The following is a 17,816-nucleotide window of genomic DNA, read 5'->3' on the forward strand; positions in this document are numbered from 1 at the left end:
TGGAGTTGAAAATAATCCACTTGTACTTGAAAAAACAAACAAACATGCAAACATTTGTTTCCACAGTCTTGAATTACAGTAATCCGTCTGAATGTTCCTGTACACTGACATATTGTGGTGGACCACTAGAGGGCTCCACTCACACCCAGTGTCGAGAAAGTGTGTTGCTGTGTTTTTTGGCGCAATGTATGGAGCTGACCTCTGACCACCACCCGTTGCCTACTGGTGGTGGTCAGAGGGCCCGGTGGAGCCAGTGTCCGGCAGCCTCGCCTCTGTCAGTGCGCCCCAGGGTGGCTGTGGCTACAATGTAGCTGCCATCACCAGTGTGTGAATGAGTGTGTGAATGGGTGAATGTAGTGTAAAGCAGTCTGGGGTCCATAGGGACTAAGTAAAGCACTATACATACCAATACAGGCCATTTACCATTTTACCATATACAGGTGGAGTCAAAGTAGTGAAAAACAGCCAGTTCTACCAATAAATCATGAAAAGTAAGGTTTAAATTTTTGGTGAAAAATGTGTTCATGACAATGCAGACTGTACGTTGCTAGTATGTAGCTTCCTAGATTTTATACTTAAGGCACATAATTATTCATTTTACAGGCTGTACAGCACATGAAAAATGTTTTATTTGACTGTAATATTTAATTATGTGGGATAAATAGGGTTAGATAGGGTTAAATAAGAAATTTAAAGAGTATGCTTATATAAAACAAATTCATACTTACTCCATTTTATGTATTTTAAACATATTTAATAGATATTACAGAATGTAGATGGATATGTGAAAAGAAATGGCTTTGATTTTGCCTTCTTAAGTAAATTTCTCTAGATCAGCCCCTGCAGCACAAACCAGGGCAAAGTTCAAGCATTACGGAAGTTTCATTTCTCATATATTATATTGATTATACTCATATTTGATTAGAAGTTTATATATAATGAACTATTAGCAGAATCACATATAGATATATTGTTATAGCACTCTGTGTTACTTTAACCATGAAAAGGCTGGATAGTTGTCCGTTATTTCACTCTTGGATGGAGATAAGCTGGGGGATGTCAATCTCTTTGACATGTTATATGAAACCATATTTGTCAATACATCCACCAGCAGTGATGGAAGTGACATCATCAATTCAGATCTGTCAGCACACGAAGAAGCAGTTACGGATCTCTGACACAAACAAAAGGTTTGTTGGTGTTACACCAGGCATCGTTGACATAATCCTGTCCTGTAAAAACGGTTCAAAATAAAGAAGAATAGAAATAAAATCAGAGGTCTGTGCAGTAAATGTTTTCTTCTTTTCTAATGTAAAAGAAAAAAAACAGTTCTGTTAAAGACCTAAGACTACATGATTTTAATTTGAATTAAAATAAAAATGGATTTCAAAAATGAACCCAGATTCAGTTTGTACCTCCATTGTTTATCGTCATACAATCTTCTCTTCCTTTATAATCATTTGGCTCTCCTTTGGCCCAGTTTGGGAAGTCAAACTGGGAACCATCACTCCACATCCACATAGTTTCCTGAAAGAATAAAGTTTGAGGTCTAGGGAGCTTGGAAAGAAAAGCATTTAAGTTGCTTAAATGCTTGAAAGCAAGCAACTTAAAGAAGTCCAAACACTTTTCTTTCCAAGCTCCTTAGACTACGATGACCGGGATGACTGAGAACCCTCACAGAAATAAAGTTTGAGGTTCACTTTGTTCTGATGTACTTTGGTGCATTTATGCTGAGAGTGCAGACAAGAGACCTCTACACTTCATGTCTGCTGCCAGCAGATACTCACTAGTAGCTCAAAGACAAATCTCAGTTAACACAAAGAAGAACACGACTAACTCTTATATACAAAACACAGACCTGGATTTGACAAAATTATGAAATTTGAATCAAACTGATGAATATGAAGAGAAACATATGAAATATCAGAAACAGCTGCAGCTCATCCTCTTTATCTATGAAACACTTACAGTCTCTCTGTCGTTGCCTCCAACCCAAGCTGTTTCATTCAACCCTGCTGCTGTGCGAGTGAGCTCTCTGATGAAGGTGTACTCAGCTGTGCTGTGGAATGAGGCCAGATGTCCACCGAGTGTCTGACAGGAACTCTGAGGAGGAAGATGAGGTGCACAGAAGATGAAAAGTGTGAGAATGCATTTAAAATCAGTCAAAGACAGAAACTCTTTATATCATCAGTGATGCAGCGACAGCTGCTGTTATTTCCTGATGTACCTCAGCATCAGTCCAGATCTTCATGCTGCTGTTAACGATGAAACAGCGACCTCCAAACCAAGTCCAACCAGGAGGGCAGGAAGCATCTTCAAAATGATTGCAAAGTTAAAAGGTCAGTGAACAGATTAATGGTTCCTCAAAAGAAAGTAATTTCTCCCCATAAACTTCAGAACAGAAGATGAAGAATTTCATAACAGACATCTGTTTCATTATTTTTCATGTGTTCCTAATAAACTGTCAGTTGAGTACACGCCAAAGCAAAGCAGTCGATCATCTCATGTTAGAAGAAGCTGAGCTTGAACAATGACTTTCATATTAACGGCTGGTTAATTATGTAACTGACTAACTACATCAGTACGACACTGCCTGGGTCTTTCTAAGGCCTCAGGTTTGTACAGCTTGTTGTACTTGTTAGGCGTCCCATCACACTTCTCTGCAGTTCTGATAGTTGGGTAACTTCCCTCCTTTCTGCCTCTAGTTTTCGTCTCCACTGAGGCTTCTGTTCTCGTGTTCATCTGATATTCAAGGATCCCTGTTGCTGTGTAGATCAGCTGGCTGTTTGCAGTGATGGTCACAGAAGGGATTTTATTAGTGTGCGCTCAAATATAGGACTTTGTAGGAATGCTTCAATGTTTTCACATTTAATTAGCAAATACAAGCACATTTTTGCTTTGCACACCGCAGAGTGAAGGCAAAGGACCAACAAGCGCTCAGCATCTCTGGGAACTCCTTCAAGACTGTTGGAAAACCATTTCAGGAGACGACCTCATGGAGCTCATGGAGACAAGGCCAAGAGTGTGCAAAGCAGAAATCAAAGCAAAGGGTGGCTGTTACCAAGAATCTAAAATATGAAACATATTTTGAGTTATTTCACACTTTTTTGTTTACTATATAATTCTACGTGTTCATTCATAGTTTTGATCCCTTCAGTGAGAATCTACAATGTAAACAGTCATGACAATAAAAAAATAAATGAATAAGGTGTGTCCTGACTATGTTGATAAATCTTTCATGCTGAAATGAGCAAATGTAACAAGTTTTACATATTTTTATGTTTTTGTAAAATATATACAAGTCTTACAAAAACAAAAAACACTGTTGTTTCTCAAACTGTATTTTGGGAAAGACATTAAAATTCATGTGTATTTTCGATTAAATACGCATAAATTTTCTAATTAAATATATTTTTAAATCATCCAAGCCTTCTGCTTGGATGATTTGACATGATATAACCTGTGTCTTTGTGCTTATCTAGTCTCTTTTTCTCTGACTACCTCATTTTAATATTGTGTTGATCAGAGCTCTTGTCATTTTCTGTTTTGCATTTAACCTTTTTTATAAGACATCTATCGTCCCGATAACGATATAAATCACAAAAATGTAACATTTTCTGTAAATTCTGTGAATCTCGGGCAGCTCGACTTGCGTGAAGTGTTTCCAGCTGCGCGTCAGCTGGAGTCGAGTGTTTTAACGATCCATGAAACGATACATTTTTAGACATAAGTTGTAACGGCCGCCGTTTTCTTTGAGTATTTATTACACGGCGTGCTGCGGGGAAAAGCCTGTTCTAACGTTTGAGTCTAAGGTTTATTTTTTAGCACCTGGCGGCTCTTTTTTACTTCTCATCCATAAACAATCTGCTCTTTCACGTGATTCAGTTTATTTTGAAAGGTCTCAACAGGATCTTGAGCTTTATTGTGAAAGGTTTATGTGGTACATAAACAAGTGGACACGCAATGCTGTTACCGTCGTTGTTGCTAATGACAACGCATAAAAACAGGCGCTTGTCCATCCGTAGTGTGGTTATATTAAATATAAGAGAAAGAGAGAACTTTAAGAAATGAATACAGCCACTACAGTGACCATCAAACCATGAACAAATATTGCCGTAAACAGTTTATTTTGCGACACCACGAAACAAACGACAGCGTAAAATGAAACGATCGACGTTTTTACATCGTCATCCGATATATATCGTTATATCGAACAGCCCTAATTCTGTCTGTTTGATTTTTACTTGTATGTGTCTTTAATTTGGTCGGAGGACTTTGTAAACTCTCCCTTTTAATGTACTTTTATTGCAAAATGTGTTCATCTCTCAACTTCAGATTGTTATTAAAGAACTGTTACACTGATTTACTGCACCATCTTGTGGTATAAAGCAGTATCTCTGCCTTATCTTCAGTTGGTAAACACAACGTACAGATGTTCTGTTCTCCACATTCTGTCGATGTTCAGGAAACATCAGTGAATAAAACAGAGACGTTTTTTATTTACGATGTCATTTTCATTAGCTTACTTGATAAGCTTATGAAAAAAAATTCAAATTCAAAAATTCAAAATTTATTTGTATGGCAGATTTAAGAACAACAGAGTTGACCAAAGTGCTTCACAATCAGTTAAAAACAAGAAAAAACTGTAGAGAAACAAATAAAGATAAATTAGAAACAAATAAAGATAAATAAGAAGACAATGAATTAAATATAAAAACATAAAACAGGCCTGATTGTACTCATACTGAACTCTAACACTGCCTGTGAATGCAGAGTTCGTAAGGTTGAGATTTTTTAATGAAGCGATTCAGTTTTCACAAAGTGGAAAGGAAGCCTGCATAGTAACAGTGGCATAGGGGTTAATAACAGAATTAAAACTAGAAAATGCATTTTCTGAAGAAACTGCAGCGTGGATGCTGATAGCTGAATGTTTTGAGTTGAAATGAAGCTGTTAAGTTAAAAATGTTGAAGGGGGCGCAGTATGAAAAGAAAAACAATAAAAGAACGCTTGGACACTGCTAGCATCGTGGACAGGTTTTTGACGGGGCTCCCGCACAAACGCAAAGCAGGAGATGAAGCATCGCCAAATATGTTTCCAAACCAACTTCCTTCCAAGCCAAAGACTAGAAAATATGGTGAAGCAAATCTTCCCTTTGGCTTCACCTGCACAAGTGCTGAGGTAGGTCTCCGCTGCAGAACTGGTTTTCCCTGCGTCGGGAGCAGCGCTGGGCTCTTCAAATCACAGACAAACAGGATCCCATATTCTTGATCTTTAGTTCACAAACACTTGTTGTAATGACTAACTACTCCTGACATGTTGGAGATGTTTGCTCTTTATACAGTAAAGTTACAGCGGGATACAAATAACATCAGGCTGATCCTGCCACGATTTGTTCCCTCGGTTCAAATCACAGACAAACAGGATCCCACAGCTGTTTATGTTTTTGAACACCGTTATGCACAGAGAGGCATTTTTTGAAAAAAATAAATTGATAGCAATGTTGAATATTATTACACAGGAAAAAAACAACTACATGTAAAATAATCACACTGTGACACCTCTGCCTTTGTAAATGAAGGGACAGTTACTGCGTGTTTATATGTAAGCATGTAAAACCTGAAGATAGTCAGATTAACAGTATTTCGTCTCTATCAGCCATTGTAGAAATGAACCTCATGTAAACAATAATGTTATTTATGTGTGGACGAAAGGCCCAAACGCATAGAAACAGCTGTAAACAGCAAATTACTACCTGTAATTTATTGCAGTTTACTTTTATTTGTTTAATTGTTTACTAAATGTTTGAGGTGTGAATTAAACCGCAATGGAGTTTGATAACAAAATATGTGTGTGTGGTTGGAGAATTTTTTTGTGCGGGGGGGTTCATGTAAAACAAAGGGGGGCCTAGCAAGAAAAGATTGGGAACCACTGACCTAGAGTGACCAAACTTTAAAACGAAGCCAAGACACTGAACTATTCAACTTGTATTTATCTTTTCAATATCTATTATACTTTTTCTTCAGTTCCAGTTTAAGTTTCAGAGTTTCAGAAGTACAGGCTGTCTTTACACTGTCACCACGTCTATTTAATAAACTCCACAGCCATGAAAAGTGAGAATTCTGTAGACTGGACATTGCTGGCGCTCGCAGTGAAAGAATTTTGTCAATATGACTTGTAGTTTTCTCTTGGGAAGCATTTGTTTTGGGGTCACTTTTCTGTTTATTTAAAGCAGCAGAAGAGAGGCGCAAATCAAAATTTATTTACATTCCAAGGTTCCTTACAGTGAGCGAGAGGCTGGCGAGAGGGCCTAAGGCATCAGCCTAAGGCATCAGCTAACTGGTCTGGCGGAGTGTGACTATCAAAAACTATGATTTCAGTCTTATTCTCGTTCAGTGTAAGAAAATTATGTGGTAACCAAATTTTAACTTCATGCAGACAGTTTAACAGAGTTTGCAAAGAAGCAGACACATCGGATTTCAAAGGTGAATAAATCTGGATATCATCAGCATAACAGTGAAAGGAGATGCTATATTTTTTAAAAATTAATCCAAACGGCAACATGTACAAAGAAAAGAGCAGGACCGAGCACAGACCCTTGAGGCACACCACAGTAAATAGGGGCAGAGGCCGAGGAGTGTTGCCCCATAGCAACAGAGAGGTAGGATTTAAACCAGGATAAAACCGTACCTTTGAGACCAACAACATATTCCAATCTTGACAGAAGAATGCTGTGGTTAACCGTGTCAAAGCAGCGGAAACCACGGAATAGCCAGAGTCAGCGGTTAAAAGAAGATCATTAAAAACTCTAAGGCTGTCTCTGTGCTGTGGCGAGGTTTCAAACCAGACTGAAACTTTCTGTTAATACCATTTGCATCTAAAAAGGCCTGAAGTTGTTTTAGAACGACCTTTTCCAATATTTTGGAAATAAAAGGGAGTTTGGAGATCGGCCTGTAGTTAGTGAGACCATTAGGGTCAAGATTTTTCTTTTTCATAGTAGGTTGCACAACAGCATGCTTAAAGACAGACGGTACACAACCTGATGACAATGATGCATTCAACAGAAGTAAGATACAAGGACCAATAACATGTAAAGCTTCCTTAAAGAAACGAGAAGGAAGAATATCGTGCGGGGAACCAGAGATTTTGAGATGATCAATTCTATCTTTTAAAGCAGAATAAGACACTGGCTCAAACTGTTGGAAGACAGTCAAGCATTCAGAGGCTGGAACTGGGTCTAAAACTGACGATGGATGAGATGGATGAGAAGCCCTTAGAGCTGAGATTTTTTCAGAGAAATACTTTAAGAATACTTTAACAGACTTTTGATACTTAGATAAAGAATTATGGAGGATGTCCAGAGAGATGTGGAGTTTGTCTTTCCTCCATTTTCTCTCAGCGCGACGACATTCACGCCTAAGGGCACGAGTAGCATCATTTAGCCAGGATTGGCGTGAGGATTTGGCACATTTAATCCTCAGAGGTGCAACAGAGTTAAGAATGTCAGCGCATGTAGTATAAAATAGTTTAGCAAGCTCATCCGCTGATAAAACCCCATTACAGTTAGCATCAGAGAGGGGAGAGTCAAGGAAAGCATCAGTGAAGTGAGCGATTGACTGGGAGTTAATCGTGCATGTTTGCCGCACAGGACCATCACTGTTCAATTCCACATTGCTCACTACAGTATTAAACAAAACCGGGAAGTGATCTGAAATCCCAGTGTCCTTAATGTCTGTGATGCAAATGTCCGTGGTCGTGTCCAAATTCATGGGCTGCATCCTCCTGAGGACCCAGCCTTAGCGGTCTACGTGGGCCGGGTCCTCAGAAGGTCGGGTAGGCCGGAAGTAAACGGCTGTGAAATGGGACGGTCTAGAACATAAAGAACACATTGTTGTGTAGAACAAGTCCTTCGGATCCTCAAGGTTTGAACATGATTTTGATAGGAGTTAGGGTCTTGGATTTAGAAGCAGTTTTTTAACACGTGCATCAAGGCAGATTTAAAAGCGTTTTGATTGGCCCATGAAATTCAGGCTTCCGTTCGATTGGTGGATTTCTCTTCAGCAGACAGGTGGTTCAGATCTGGGCGTTTGGAGTTAGTTGATGACTTTTAGAATTCTCTTTTTTGACTGGATGATTAAAACTTAAAGCATTTACCTTTCTGTCGTGGATTCTCCCACATTTCAGCGATTTTGATGATTAAAAGAATATAAACTTTTAATATTCATTCAGATGTTTTGTGATTCTAAATTTTCTTTAGTCATTACTCAGCTTTTGTACATTTTAAGGATGTTCAGCTACTTTCCAACTTTGAAACTTTTTCTGTGTGAACTTTAGATTTAAACAGTTTTACACTTTAGCCTTCAGCCTATTTCAGCTCATTCAACATTTTTAACTTAACATTCAACAATTATGTCATTTCAGCTCAAAACATTCAGCTATCAGCATTCACATTGCAGTTTCTTTAGAAAATGCATTTTCTAGTTTGTTAAGCAGTCACGCAGGATGCGCAAAGACACCTGGAGCTTGTTTTTTATCCAGTTTCTCTCTGCACCTTGACATTCGCATCTGAGAGCACAGGTGGCTTCATTAAGCCAAGGTTGACGTGTAGATTTGGTGCGTTTAGTCCTTAGTGGAGCAACATTGGCCCGAGGACAGCTGAAAAATGAACAATCGAGGGATTTAGGATGAAAGTCCACAGTGACCTGGTGCCCATCCGAAGTGTGATCGTTGCTAACAGGAGCACGTCCCAGCAGACAAAGGTTACTGAGATTCACGCCACCTCTGTAGGTCCACACCCATCGCCAGACAGGTAAAGGCTTCGCTGGCAGGTCAGAGGGAGCAGGAAGTCCAACAGGCCGGATCCAGCGATGGCAGCTGAATCTGTAACTGGACTGGTCCCAGAGGGCTTGAAAAGATGGTAGCACACCTGTAAGAGTACGAGGTTTCTTTACTCCATGTGATTTCAGGTAAGCCTTGAAGCGTAAAAGGATGCCACCTCGCTTTCCCTGTCTTCTAGAGCGCTTCCTGCGAGGCAGGGCAAATGGTGAGTGATGTAGGCAGTCAGGTATGTCCGCCAAAAGTGGAGGAAGACTTTCTGGCTCACTTTCCAAATCAAGCATTCAGTGTTTTAGTGGCCGACGGTTCAGAAGAGTTTGGCGATCACAGACAAGTAAAGCAGAACCATCAGGGCAACATAGAAAAAGAAAGGTAACAACCAGCAGACACAACCCAAAGAGACGTCTCGCCGTGCACACTGGTGCCATCTTGGATGCTGCCAGCATAACTAAGGGATGTTGCTGACATATTCTTGAGATAATTTTCATAAATATATAAAATGATTTCAATCTTTTAGGGTCTGCAAAAAACTGACAACGTTTTGGTGTGATTTCAGTCTTTTCAGCACATAAAGGTTAATCTTTCAAAAATGAGGAACAATTATAATTTTCATTCAAACAAATATGAATGTACAGACCCTAAAAGATTATTTTTATAGGTTTATTGTTTGAGTAACTTACCCTGACAAGTGAAAAACACCTCCAGGTACTCGTAGGTGCCATGACATGGGTCTACTAAGCTTGGTGCTTCAACAGTACAGCTGTTCTGCCAGTTACACCTGTGAATGCAGGTAAAAGGTGAGTCAGCAGAAGCTGAGAGAAGATGGAGGGCTGAAGGAAGAGAGTCAGCGTCCGTACATTTTAGTAAAATATTCCATGCTTGCGGACCAGGAGCATTTAACATTTTGGAGCTCAGAATGAGAACGTCCATCAGGGCACGTGGTTTTGTCACGGCGACCATAATTCGCCCAGGAGACGACTATAACCTGTCTTTCACCTGAGGAAGAGTTCATAGAGTCAAACTGTAACCATGGTGATATTTTTTTTACATGAATGCTCAAACATACAAAGAAAGAGAGGCTGTGTTCTCACCACACTGAAGGTTTGACTGGAAGATCCTTCACATGTTACACTGCGGCCTGAAACAGACACAGATCCCATAGAAACTGTAATCATTCATGTACAGATTGGGTTCATCAGTCATTTCTAATCACAGGTTTAACAGAGTCGTTACGTGTGAAGCAGTCGTAGGTGGTCTCCAGGTATTTGCAGACTCCAGGATCATAAGTAATGTTTGACTTTATGTCACACTTGGTTTTTCCATCACAGCTGCAGGGAGACAGAAACATATGGTGGCCCTGAGGGGTCAAACGGACTGCAACTTAAGAAAACACCAGCAAACAGAAAAACGCAGCAAAAGCACACAAAACACCACAGAAGGGAAAAAAAAGAAAAAAGTTCATGAAAACGTTAAATTTGGCTGACTGTCGGCAAAGTTACGTGATAGTTACGTGATAGTTACGTGATAGTTACGTGGGCTCACTGAGTGCAGCACAGATAAGATCTTGGAGAAGCTTGCGGCTGCCGTGAACACTCAGAATAAGACCTCTGAGTGTAAATTGGATCACATCTTGGAGAAGCTCACTGTGGTGAGCAGAGATGAGCAGAGATGGGCAGTAACGCGTTACTTGTAACGCGTTAATCTGATTACTTTTTTCAGGTAACGAGTAAAGTAAGGGATTACTATTGCAAAAACGGTAATTAGATTACCGTTACTTTCCCGTAGGAACGCTGCGTTACTGCGTTACTAAAACCGTGATTTTTTTGCAAGAATGTCTCACGACAGTGACGTAAGCGAGTGCGCTGTTAGTGACAACAGCTGTGTGCAGATCAACAGTGGATCATAAATCGAGTGCAGGAGAGAGTATGAGCGTGCAGCGTTTAAAGCGTGGAAGTACTGACCTTACTTTGAGTTTGATTCCATAAAAAGTGACAAAAACATTAGTGTCCGCTGTGCGTGGGAAGAAAACTTCTTTTTACAGCGAAAAAAACCCTAAACTTCCAAACAAGCACCGAGTAGCTATGACGTAATGGGAAACTCACAGAGAAACTCGCGGATTCTTCCACTGACCGCGGCACACCTGCACCAGGGTAAACCTCCGCCTACCCCACTCCTGCTTTACAGGTGAAAATAGAGCAACAGGACTGCTGAGTCTTTGACTTTATTTATTTTCTGCTGTGTTTTACTTGCATCTATTTGAAAGACTGAGTGTAAACACACAAAATATTTTATTTTATGTGCTGGAATGTGCAGAAAATAGGTTTAAATGTTAAACTAATTTCTTCCAGTCAGAGAATGTTGCATATAATTAAATTTTTGCTTGATGCATAAAGTTAAAAGATTAAAACTAATAAAACAAGTTTTAAAAAGAGACTTTTCCATTTGATTACATTTTGTATGATGGATTATGCAGAAAAAGTAAGTTGATCTATAGTGTTACATCATATTCTATAAGGATGTTATGTGTTTGTAGACTTTCTGCCCAGTTTGACCCATTTAGCAGAAGTCAGCCTGTTTAAGGCTCTGATGTCTATTCTGTATGACTTAAAGCAGTTAGGACATGGTCTGATTTTCTCACCCAATAAAGGAATATTTCATATATCAATGTGCTTATTTTACCAGATACATGCTACTGATGAAATTTTGTGATTTTTCTTTTTACCCATTTAAGTAAGCTTTCGGACAAATGTAGTGGTGCAAATACAGTGGAACCCTGACTTACGAATACCCCATTTAACGAAAAATTAAAGTTACGAAGGCACTGAACGGAAATATTGCAAAATGCCCGTGTAACGAAATCCACTGGCTCTGATTGGCTGAGCCTACAATGCCCACAATGCCTTCCAAATCATGTGACAAACCCTAATTGCGCTTCGCTGTTCCACTTGAATGACATACTGTTGTTCTAGTTAGCAATTAGCCTATAGCCTTTCATTCAGCATCGCCTCACTCAAAACGCGCGATGGGTGCTTCGACTTACGAAAGACCCTTGGGAACGAATTAATTTCGTAAGTTGGGGTTCCACTGTATATTAAAATGAACAATATCTCTTTCATAGATAACGCATCCTTATATACAGTGTCACACATATTCGTCTTTGAGATAAAATAGATATAAAGTCATATGAAATAGTTGCACCTTGAATGTTTCCTGAAGTTCAGTATTTGAAACAGAGTTACATTTCACTGCTGTAATTTTCTAATTAAATACATTTAATTTATTAATACAATAAATGTAATGTTGGACATATTATATTTACATTATATTACCAAACTTTGGTAGTTATTGGTCTCATGAAGTATATTAGCTCACTGGTTACTAGCTAATCTCTAGCCTCTCCACACAGCAAAAGTAAAAATAAAATAAAAGCAAGACTTTTGCCTTCATTTCTGTCAAACTATGCGGTTTAAAATGTTTCCAGTGCATGATGTCATTGTTGCTAGGCAAACTGGGCGGCGCATTGAGGGCTAGATCAGTGTTTTTCAACATTTTTTGAGTCGCGGCACATTTTATAGATTACAAATATCCTGTGGCACACCACCAACCAAACATGTTCCAAAATGACACATTGTAGCCTAATACAGTACATATAATGGCAAGTTAGTCTCTCAGTTTGTTTATACTCACTCAGTGTGAAACCTGGGCCTGTCTAGATGAACACAAAGATGATATTCTGGCAGGAATTGAAGAAAGGCATACACAAAGCTCTTCCTCAACAGCTCTTAATCTCTCTCTGTTTCTAGTTTTTATAGCAGCCATGCTCAAAAAGCTTTGCTCACATAGACATGTTGTTGAAAATGGGAGCAATGTCAAAATGGCTCTGTTTGCCAGAGTGGGGAACGATAGATCAGCAAAGCTCAGCTTTAAACCACAGTTTTGTCTCAGTTCAGTTAGTTCCTCCTGCTCCTGCAGAGTCATATCCTTTCCGATATCCTGTCCCTTACCCAGTCAAGGCATTCAGTGGAGACTGAGGGGAAATAAATTTACAACTTCTCCTCAAGCGTTTTCAAATGTTTACCTATTATTTCACACAGTGTGGCAGCTTTGATATCGCCTTGCCATTTCTGAGCAAGTGGGAACGTGCCAAGGTTGGCATTTTCCAGATGTTGTTGCCAGAGATGCACCTTTGAACGGAATCCATTTATTTTATCTGTGCTTGTGAGCAGGTTTTCATCTCAGCCTTGTATTCGTGGGTTCAGTTCATTCAAATGCAGAAATATATCTGCCATGTAAGCCAGCCTTAGACACCACTCATCACTTGCAAACAGCTTTGCATCATTGTACCTCCCCTCACTCAAAAACACTTTTAGCTCTTCTCGCAGCTCATACACGGACCATTGGACCTCCGTGTGAAGCAATAAGGCTGTATGCTCCGCTCCCATTTCCTCGCACAGAGATGCAAATATGCGCCTTTTCAGAGGTCTTGTCTTGACAAAGTTCACCACGTGCACGACATCATCCAACACAGGAGCTAGGTCTGCTGGTAAAGTCTTGGCAACGAGCACCTCACGGTGCAGAAAACAGTGAGTAAGAATATCATCGGGGTGTATCGCTTTCACTCTGCTAACGAAACCTTTGGTGCGCCCGACCATGGCTGCTGCTCCGTCACTGCAGACACGTGTGCAGTTTTCCCACTTAAGTCGCCCTTGTTCAAGATATTTGGATGTAACCCGAAAAATTTCCTCTCCTGTTGTTTTTTCTGGCAGTGCCTTGCAAAATAGAAAGTTTTCTCTGATGGAGTCTCCATCCACAAAACGCTCATTGGCCAAGAGTTGGGAATGTCCACTAATGTCTGTAGACTCATCAAGTTGCAATGCAAACTTCCCACTGAAGCATATCTTCTCCAAAACCAGAGCGGGACTTTGGCTATTTCTTTAACCGTGCCAGGGCCCAGCATCTTATTCACAACGGCTTGCAGGCAGGTAGTATTAATGTCTCTGCTACAGTGTGTGGTTTTGTTGGATTTGGCTATAAGTTCAGCCACTAAGTAGCTAGCTTTGAGAGCTCTTTCAGACACCTTTGTGTTTTTTCTCATTAACGTTACCTGTTTCTCAGCGTGTTCACGCAGGCGAACAAAATAGTCTGTGTTCTTGTTTTGAAGTGAGGGACGTTTGTGTGGAGATGGCGTTTAAGCTTGCTTGGGACCATGGCACTGTTTGAGAACTTTTCTCCACACACCAAACATAACAGAGTCGGTGCAGTGAAAGTAAAGCTCACCGTTTTTGATTTCTTTTGACCACCACTCGTAAAGGGCTCTTCTGGATTAGAATTTTGTCCAGGGCCCAGTTCAGAGGCCGCAGTTTTTCTTTTCAAATATTTATCCATCTTTGTTGTACGACTTGCAGCTGCCACGTACCGCGCGCATCACTAACGCTAATGTCTTAACTTAACAAGGTGATATTGCGCTACCCACTGACATGAAAGAGTAATGACTCTACCAGTCACTGCATTGAAAGCACAGATGCCCAACAATGATTTTATTACTTTTATTATTATAATTATTAAATTGTATTTTTTTGGACCAATGAATGAAGATTAAATAATTTCCCACGGCACACCTGACGATCTCTCACGGCACACCTATGTTTACTTCTTTAAGTTGCTTTTCAAGCAACTTAAAGAAGTCCAGACGCTTTTCTTTCCAAGCTCCTTAGACTACGATGACCTGGATGACTGAGAACCTTCACAGACAGGGTTCATTACTGTTGTGAGGGAAATCGATTCAATGTGTATTTTAATCACATATAATAGATGCTTGCTATCAGCTGTTTAGTATTAGCTTGTCACATCCGGATCTAGTTCTTCAAGTCATTATATCCCCCAGAAACAATCCAGTTTTTGTTTTCTACTTCAGTTTTGTTTGTATTTTCTATTTCCGTTGTGTTTTTCTGCTGCTCATGTTTTCTTAAGGTGCAGTCTGTTTTGCCCCTCAGGGCCACCGTAGGGGAAACAGCTGGTTTTCAGCTGATCATTTCCAACACGTTCTCATCCCAAAGCGTAAGCCACCCAACCAGTCTGTATGTTATGCATTCGGAAACCATTTGGAATCAATCTACAAATGTACATTTCTTTAATTTCTCATCATTAATCGCTTTGAAAAAATACTATTCAATACGATTAAAAGTGTGGTTATGGTTAGGGCTGGAATACACGGCTGGAACGTGTGTTACCGCCGGGAGCGTCATTCCATTGGAAGCCACAATCCGGCACATATCATAGGGACATGGAAGGTTACCTTTCGCGTTCGTATGGGAGGTGTCAGGATGAGACAAATCAGATCAGTTGGTGCATGCACACTCATATCAGACAGATATGAGTGTGCATGCACCAACCAGCATGCTGTCTGCTGTAACCCATAATTTCCTTTGGAATTAATAAAGTATTTCTGATTCTGAAACAAATTACTTTCAGGTAATCATTTAATTCCTGATAGTTTCATTAAAGATGTTGACAGGTTTTTGTTTGTTTGTTCTCCAACAGTGCTCACCTGTTCCTGACGTTGTCCAGAGTGTCACTCTGAGGGCAGATTGCTTTGTCTCCACATCTGTACCCAGCTGACTGCACAATGATCATTCCACGCACTGTTATACACACACAGTATGAAAGAAAAGGTACAATTCAACACAATGATTGCAATAATCCAGGTCTAAGGATTCAATTTCAGACTCAGATGCTGCAGTCAGATCCATTAACATTAGACGATGACAGTTGTTGTAGTTTTACCTCTGTACACCACCACAGTAAATGTGACATCAAACAAAAAAGTTAAAGTGCAGTTTTTTACCTCTAAAATGAGTAATTCTGTACAAAAATGACACATATTTATAAACAGTTAATCCAAAACTTTTGTTACGTTTGTTGAATTAAACCTGAGAACTGTAATCACATCATCACTGTCTGATTAAAACCTTGAAGTTGATTTAACGAGTTTGATTTAGTGACCTGTAACCGGGTGTCATTACTGCCGACGTGAATTATGATCTTACTGTATTTACGTTTACCCTTAGCCAGCAGTTTTAAATTTCCCTCAGTGTCGCCTGCTCTGGCCCCTGGAAGACACTTGACTATGGTTGCCGGTGTCTCTAGCTTCACATGTCTGAGAACAGAATCACCAATTACCAGAGTTTGACCCCCGGCGGGTGTGCCGCCGAGTGGGGAAAACAGTTAGACACATGAACAGGTTGGTGGTGTACATGCTAATGGATACCCGCCATAACTACGCAGTTACTGCGGTGACACTCACATTAGCTGTAGAGGAAATGGATGAGCTCATGCCTCTCCCTGTTAAACCTTTTAAATCACCAGCTCCGAAGAAGGTGATGTACGAACTGGGGCCGGGTATCGTCACTGATTTCTAGAATCGATTCGATTCGATTTGATTTGAATCGGGGAAATTTTGCCTCAGACAGTCAGGAATATTATAATTCTGATCACTTATCAGTACATATCTATATTTTTCTATCTATAAAAAGGAAGCTGACACTTGCCAGACTTAATCAAAGGTGTGAGCAGCACAGCAGACGCCTTTGTGTCAAAGTAACTGAGGATAAAACAGAAAAACATGAAGGAGATTTTCCTGGTCTGTGTTTTTATACCAGATGACCTTAAAAATATTGTCAAAAACGAAGTGAAGCAGAGCAAAGTTACAGAGGTTTGATTAGAGACAAAGCTCAGCGTTTTGCAGTTTTGCAAACTTTAAAAAGTTTCAATTTGTTCAGTATCGAACAGCAGAAATGAGGCTTTCTGTCGGAAGTAAGTAAAAAACAAAAACAGCAGCCAACAATGTGGACTGGTGGGTAATAAGCAGTGTTGGCCAAGTTACTTTGAAAAAGTAATTAATTATAGTTACTAGTTACTTCTTCAAAAAAGTAACTGAGTTAGTAACTGAGTTACAAGATTCTAAAAGTAATTAATTACTTGAAAAGTAACTATTGCGTTACTTTAAAACACATTTTAACCCTCTGGGGTCCAGGGTGTAATCGGCCATTTTTAACCACTTCTAATGTTTCCTCCACATTTCACCTTTAAAAACGATTTACTTTGCCTTGTTTGGTCTCATCAGCACAACCTCACGTGTCTGAATCTGCAGTCATGCTTTCATTTTGACTACTGTAGTAACACAACTGATCTAAAATCAGACAAAAAACATAAAATCAGAGTAGATAATGTTATATTTTTACTGTAACAACCACAAACATGTTTAATGAAACATATTTCATAACTTTAAATGTGAATATAAATTGTCAATTTTAAAATCATATGCACAAGCTTTGCAAACAACAAGTTATTTGCAGCCATTTACCTTTGACCTTGATCTTTTAAATAACCATTTCAAACATTACAGAACAATCAGCTGTTCTTCAATAAGAAGCCACAAATTATTTGTGCCACTGCAAATATTTCTGTCCACTATAAAGGAAACATCACAGCCTGATACCTGCAGGTCTGACAGCAGCAGGTGTGTCACTGCTGTTTCTACCTGGAGACAGCAGTCGCCTCGTTGTTCTGACACACAACACAAAACTATCCACAACACTACACACTAACTACACAAGACAACACATTAACTACACACTCCAAACATGCTAAACCTCACAAATCTCTCACATCTCAAAACTCCACAGCTCCTGAAACTTCCGCTGTTTTAGGAGCTGTGTTGTTGTTTTTGCTCATAAGCAGAGAGCGTCGCTGCTGTCCTTAGACAGACGTGACGAAACTATTGAGGTAAAACATGCGTATATCTTGTTTATCATCACTCTGGTTTTACGTGGCCACACAGTTTATAAACTGGTATATGTCACCTTGTTGCTTTGTCTGTAAGTGGTCATGTGATTGACCACGACTACTTTATTCTTCCTCAGTCAAACAGCAGCACTCATGCGATTGTTTTGCCCCCTGAGCTCCAGCTGTTGTGCCAGACAGC

At 39.7% G+C, this 17,816-nt stretch overlaps 1 protein-coding gene across 1 annotated transcript in view; it reads right to left on the minus strand.

The window, feature by feature from the left end:
- Positions 1–344: 344 nt before the first annotated feature.
- Positions 345–17,816, minus strand: part of LOC120728090 (ladderlectin-like) — a 28,925-nt gene continuing 11,453 nt past the window's right edge. The window contains exons 4-9 of the mRNA XM_040022792.1: positions 15,381–15,474; positions 10,067–10,161; positions 2,228–2,313; positions 1,969–2,103; positions 1,416–1,527; positions 345–1,232 (exon numbers count right to left, since the gene is read on the minus strand). Of these exons, the coding sequence (XP_039878726.1) occupies positions 1,165–1,232; positions 1,416–1,527; positions 1,969–2,103; positions 2,228–2,313; positions 10,067–10,161; positions 15,381–15,474 (590 nt within the window). The 3' untranslated portion in view covers positions 345–1,164. The remainder of the gene's footprint in view (positions 1,233–1,415; positions 1,528–1,968; positions 2,104–2,227; positions 2,314–10,066; positions 10,162–15,380; positions 15,475–17,816) is intronic.

Source organism: Simochromis diagramma, unplaced genomic scaffold (genome assembly GCF_900408965.1).
Source record: "Simochromis diagramma unplaced genomic scaffold, fSimDia1.1 OVJJ01000308.1, whole genome shotgun sequence".
NCBI lineage: Eukaryota > Metazoa > Chordata > Actinopteri > Cichliformes > Cichlidae > Simochromis > Simochromis diagramma.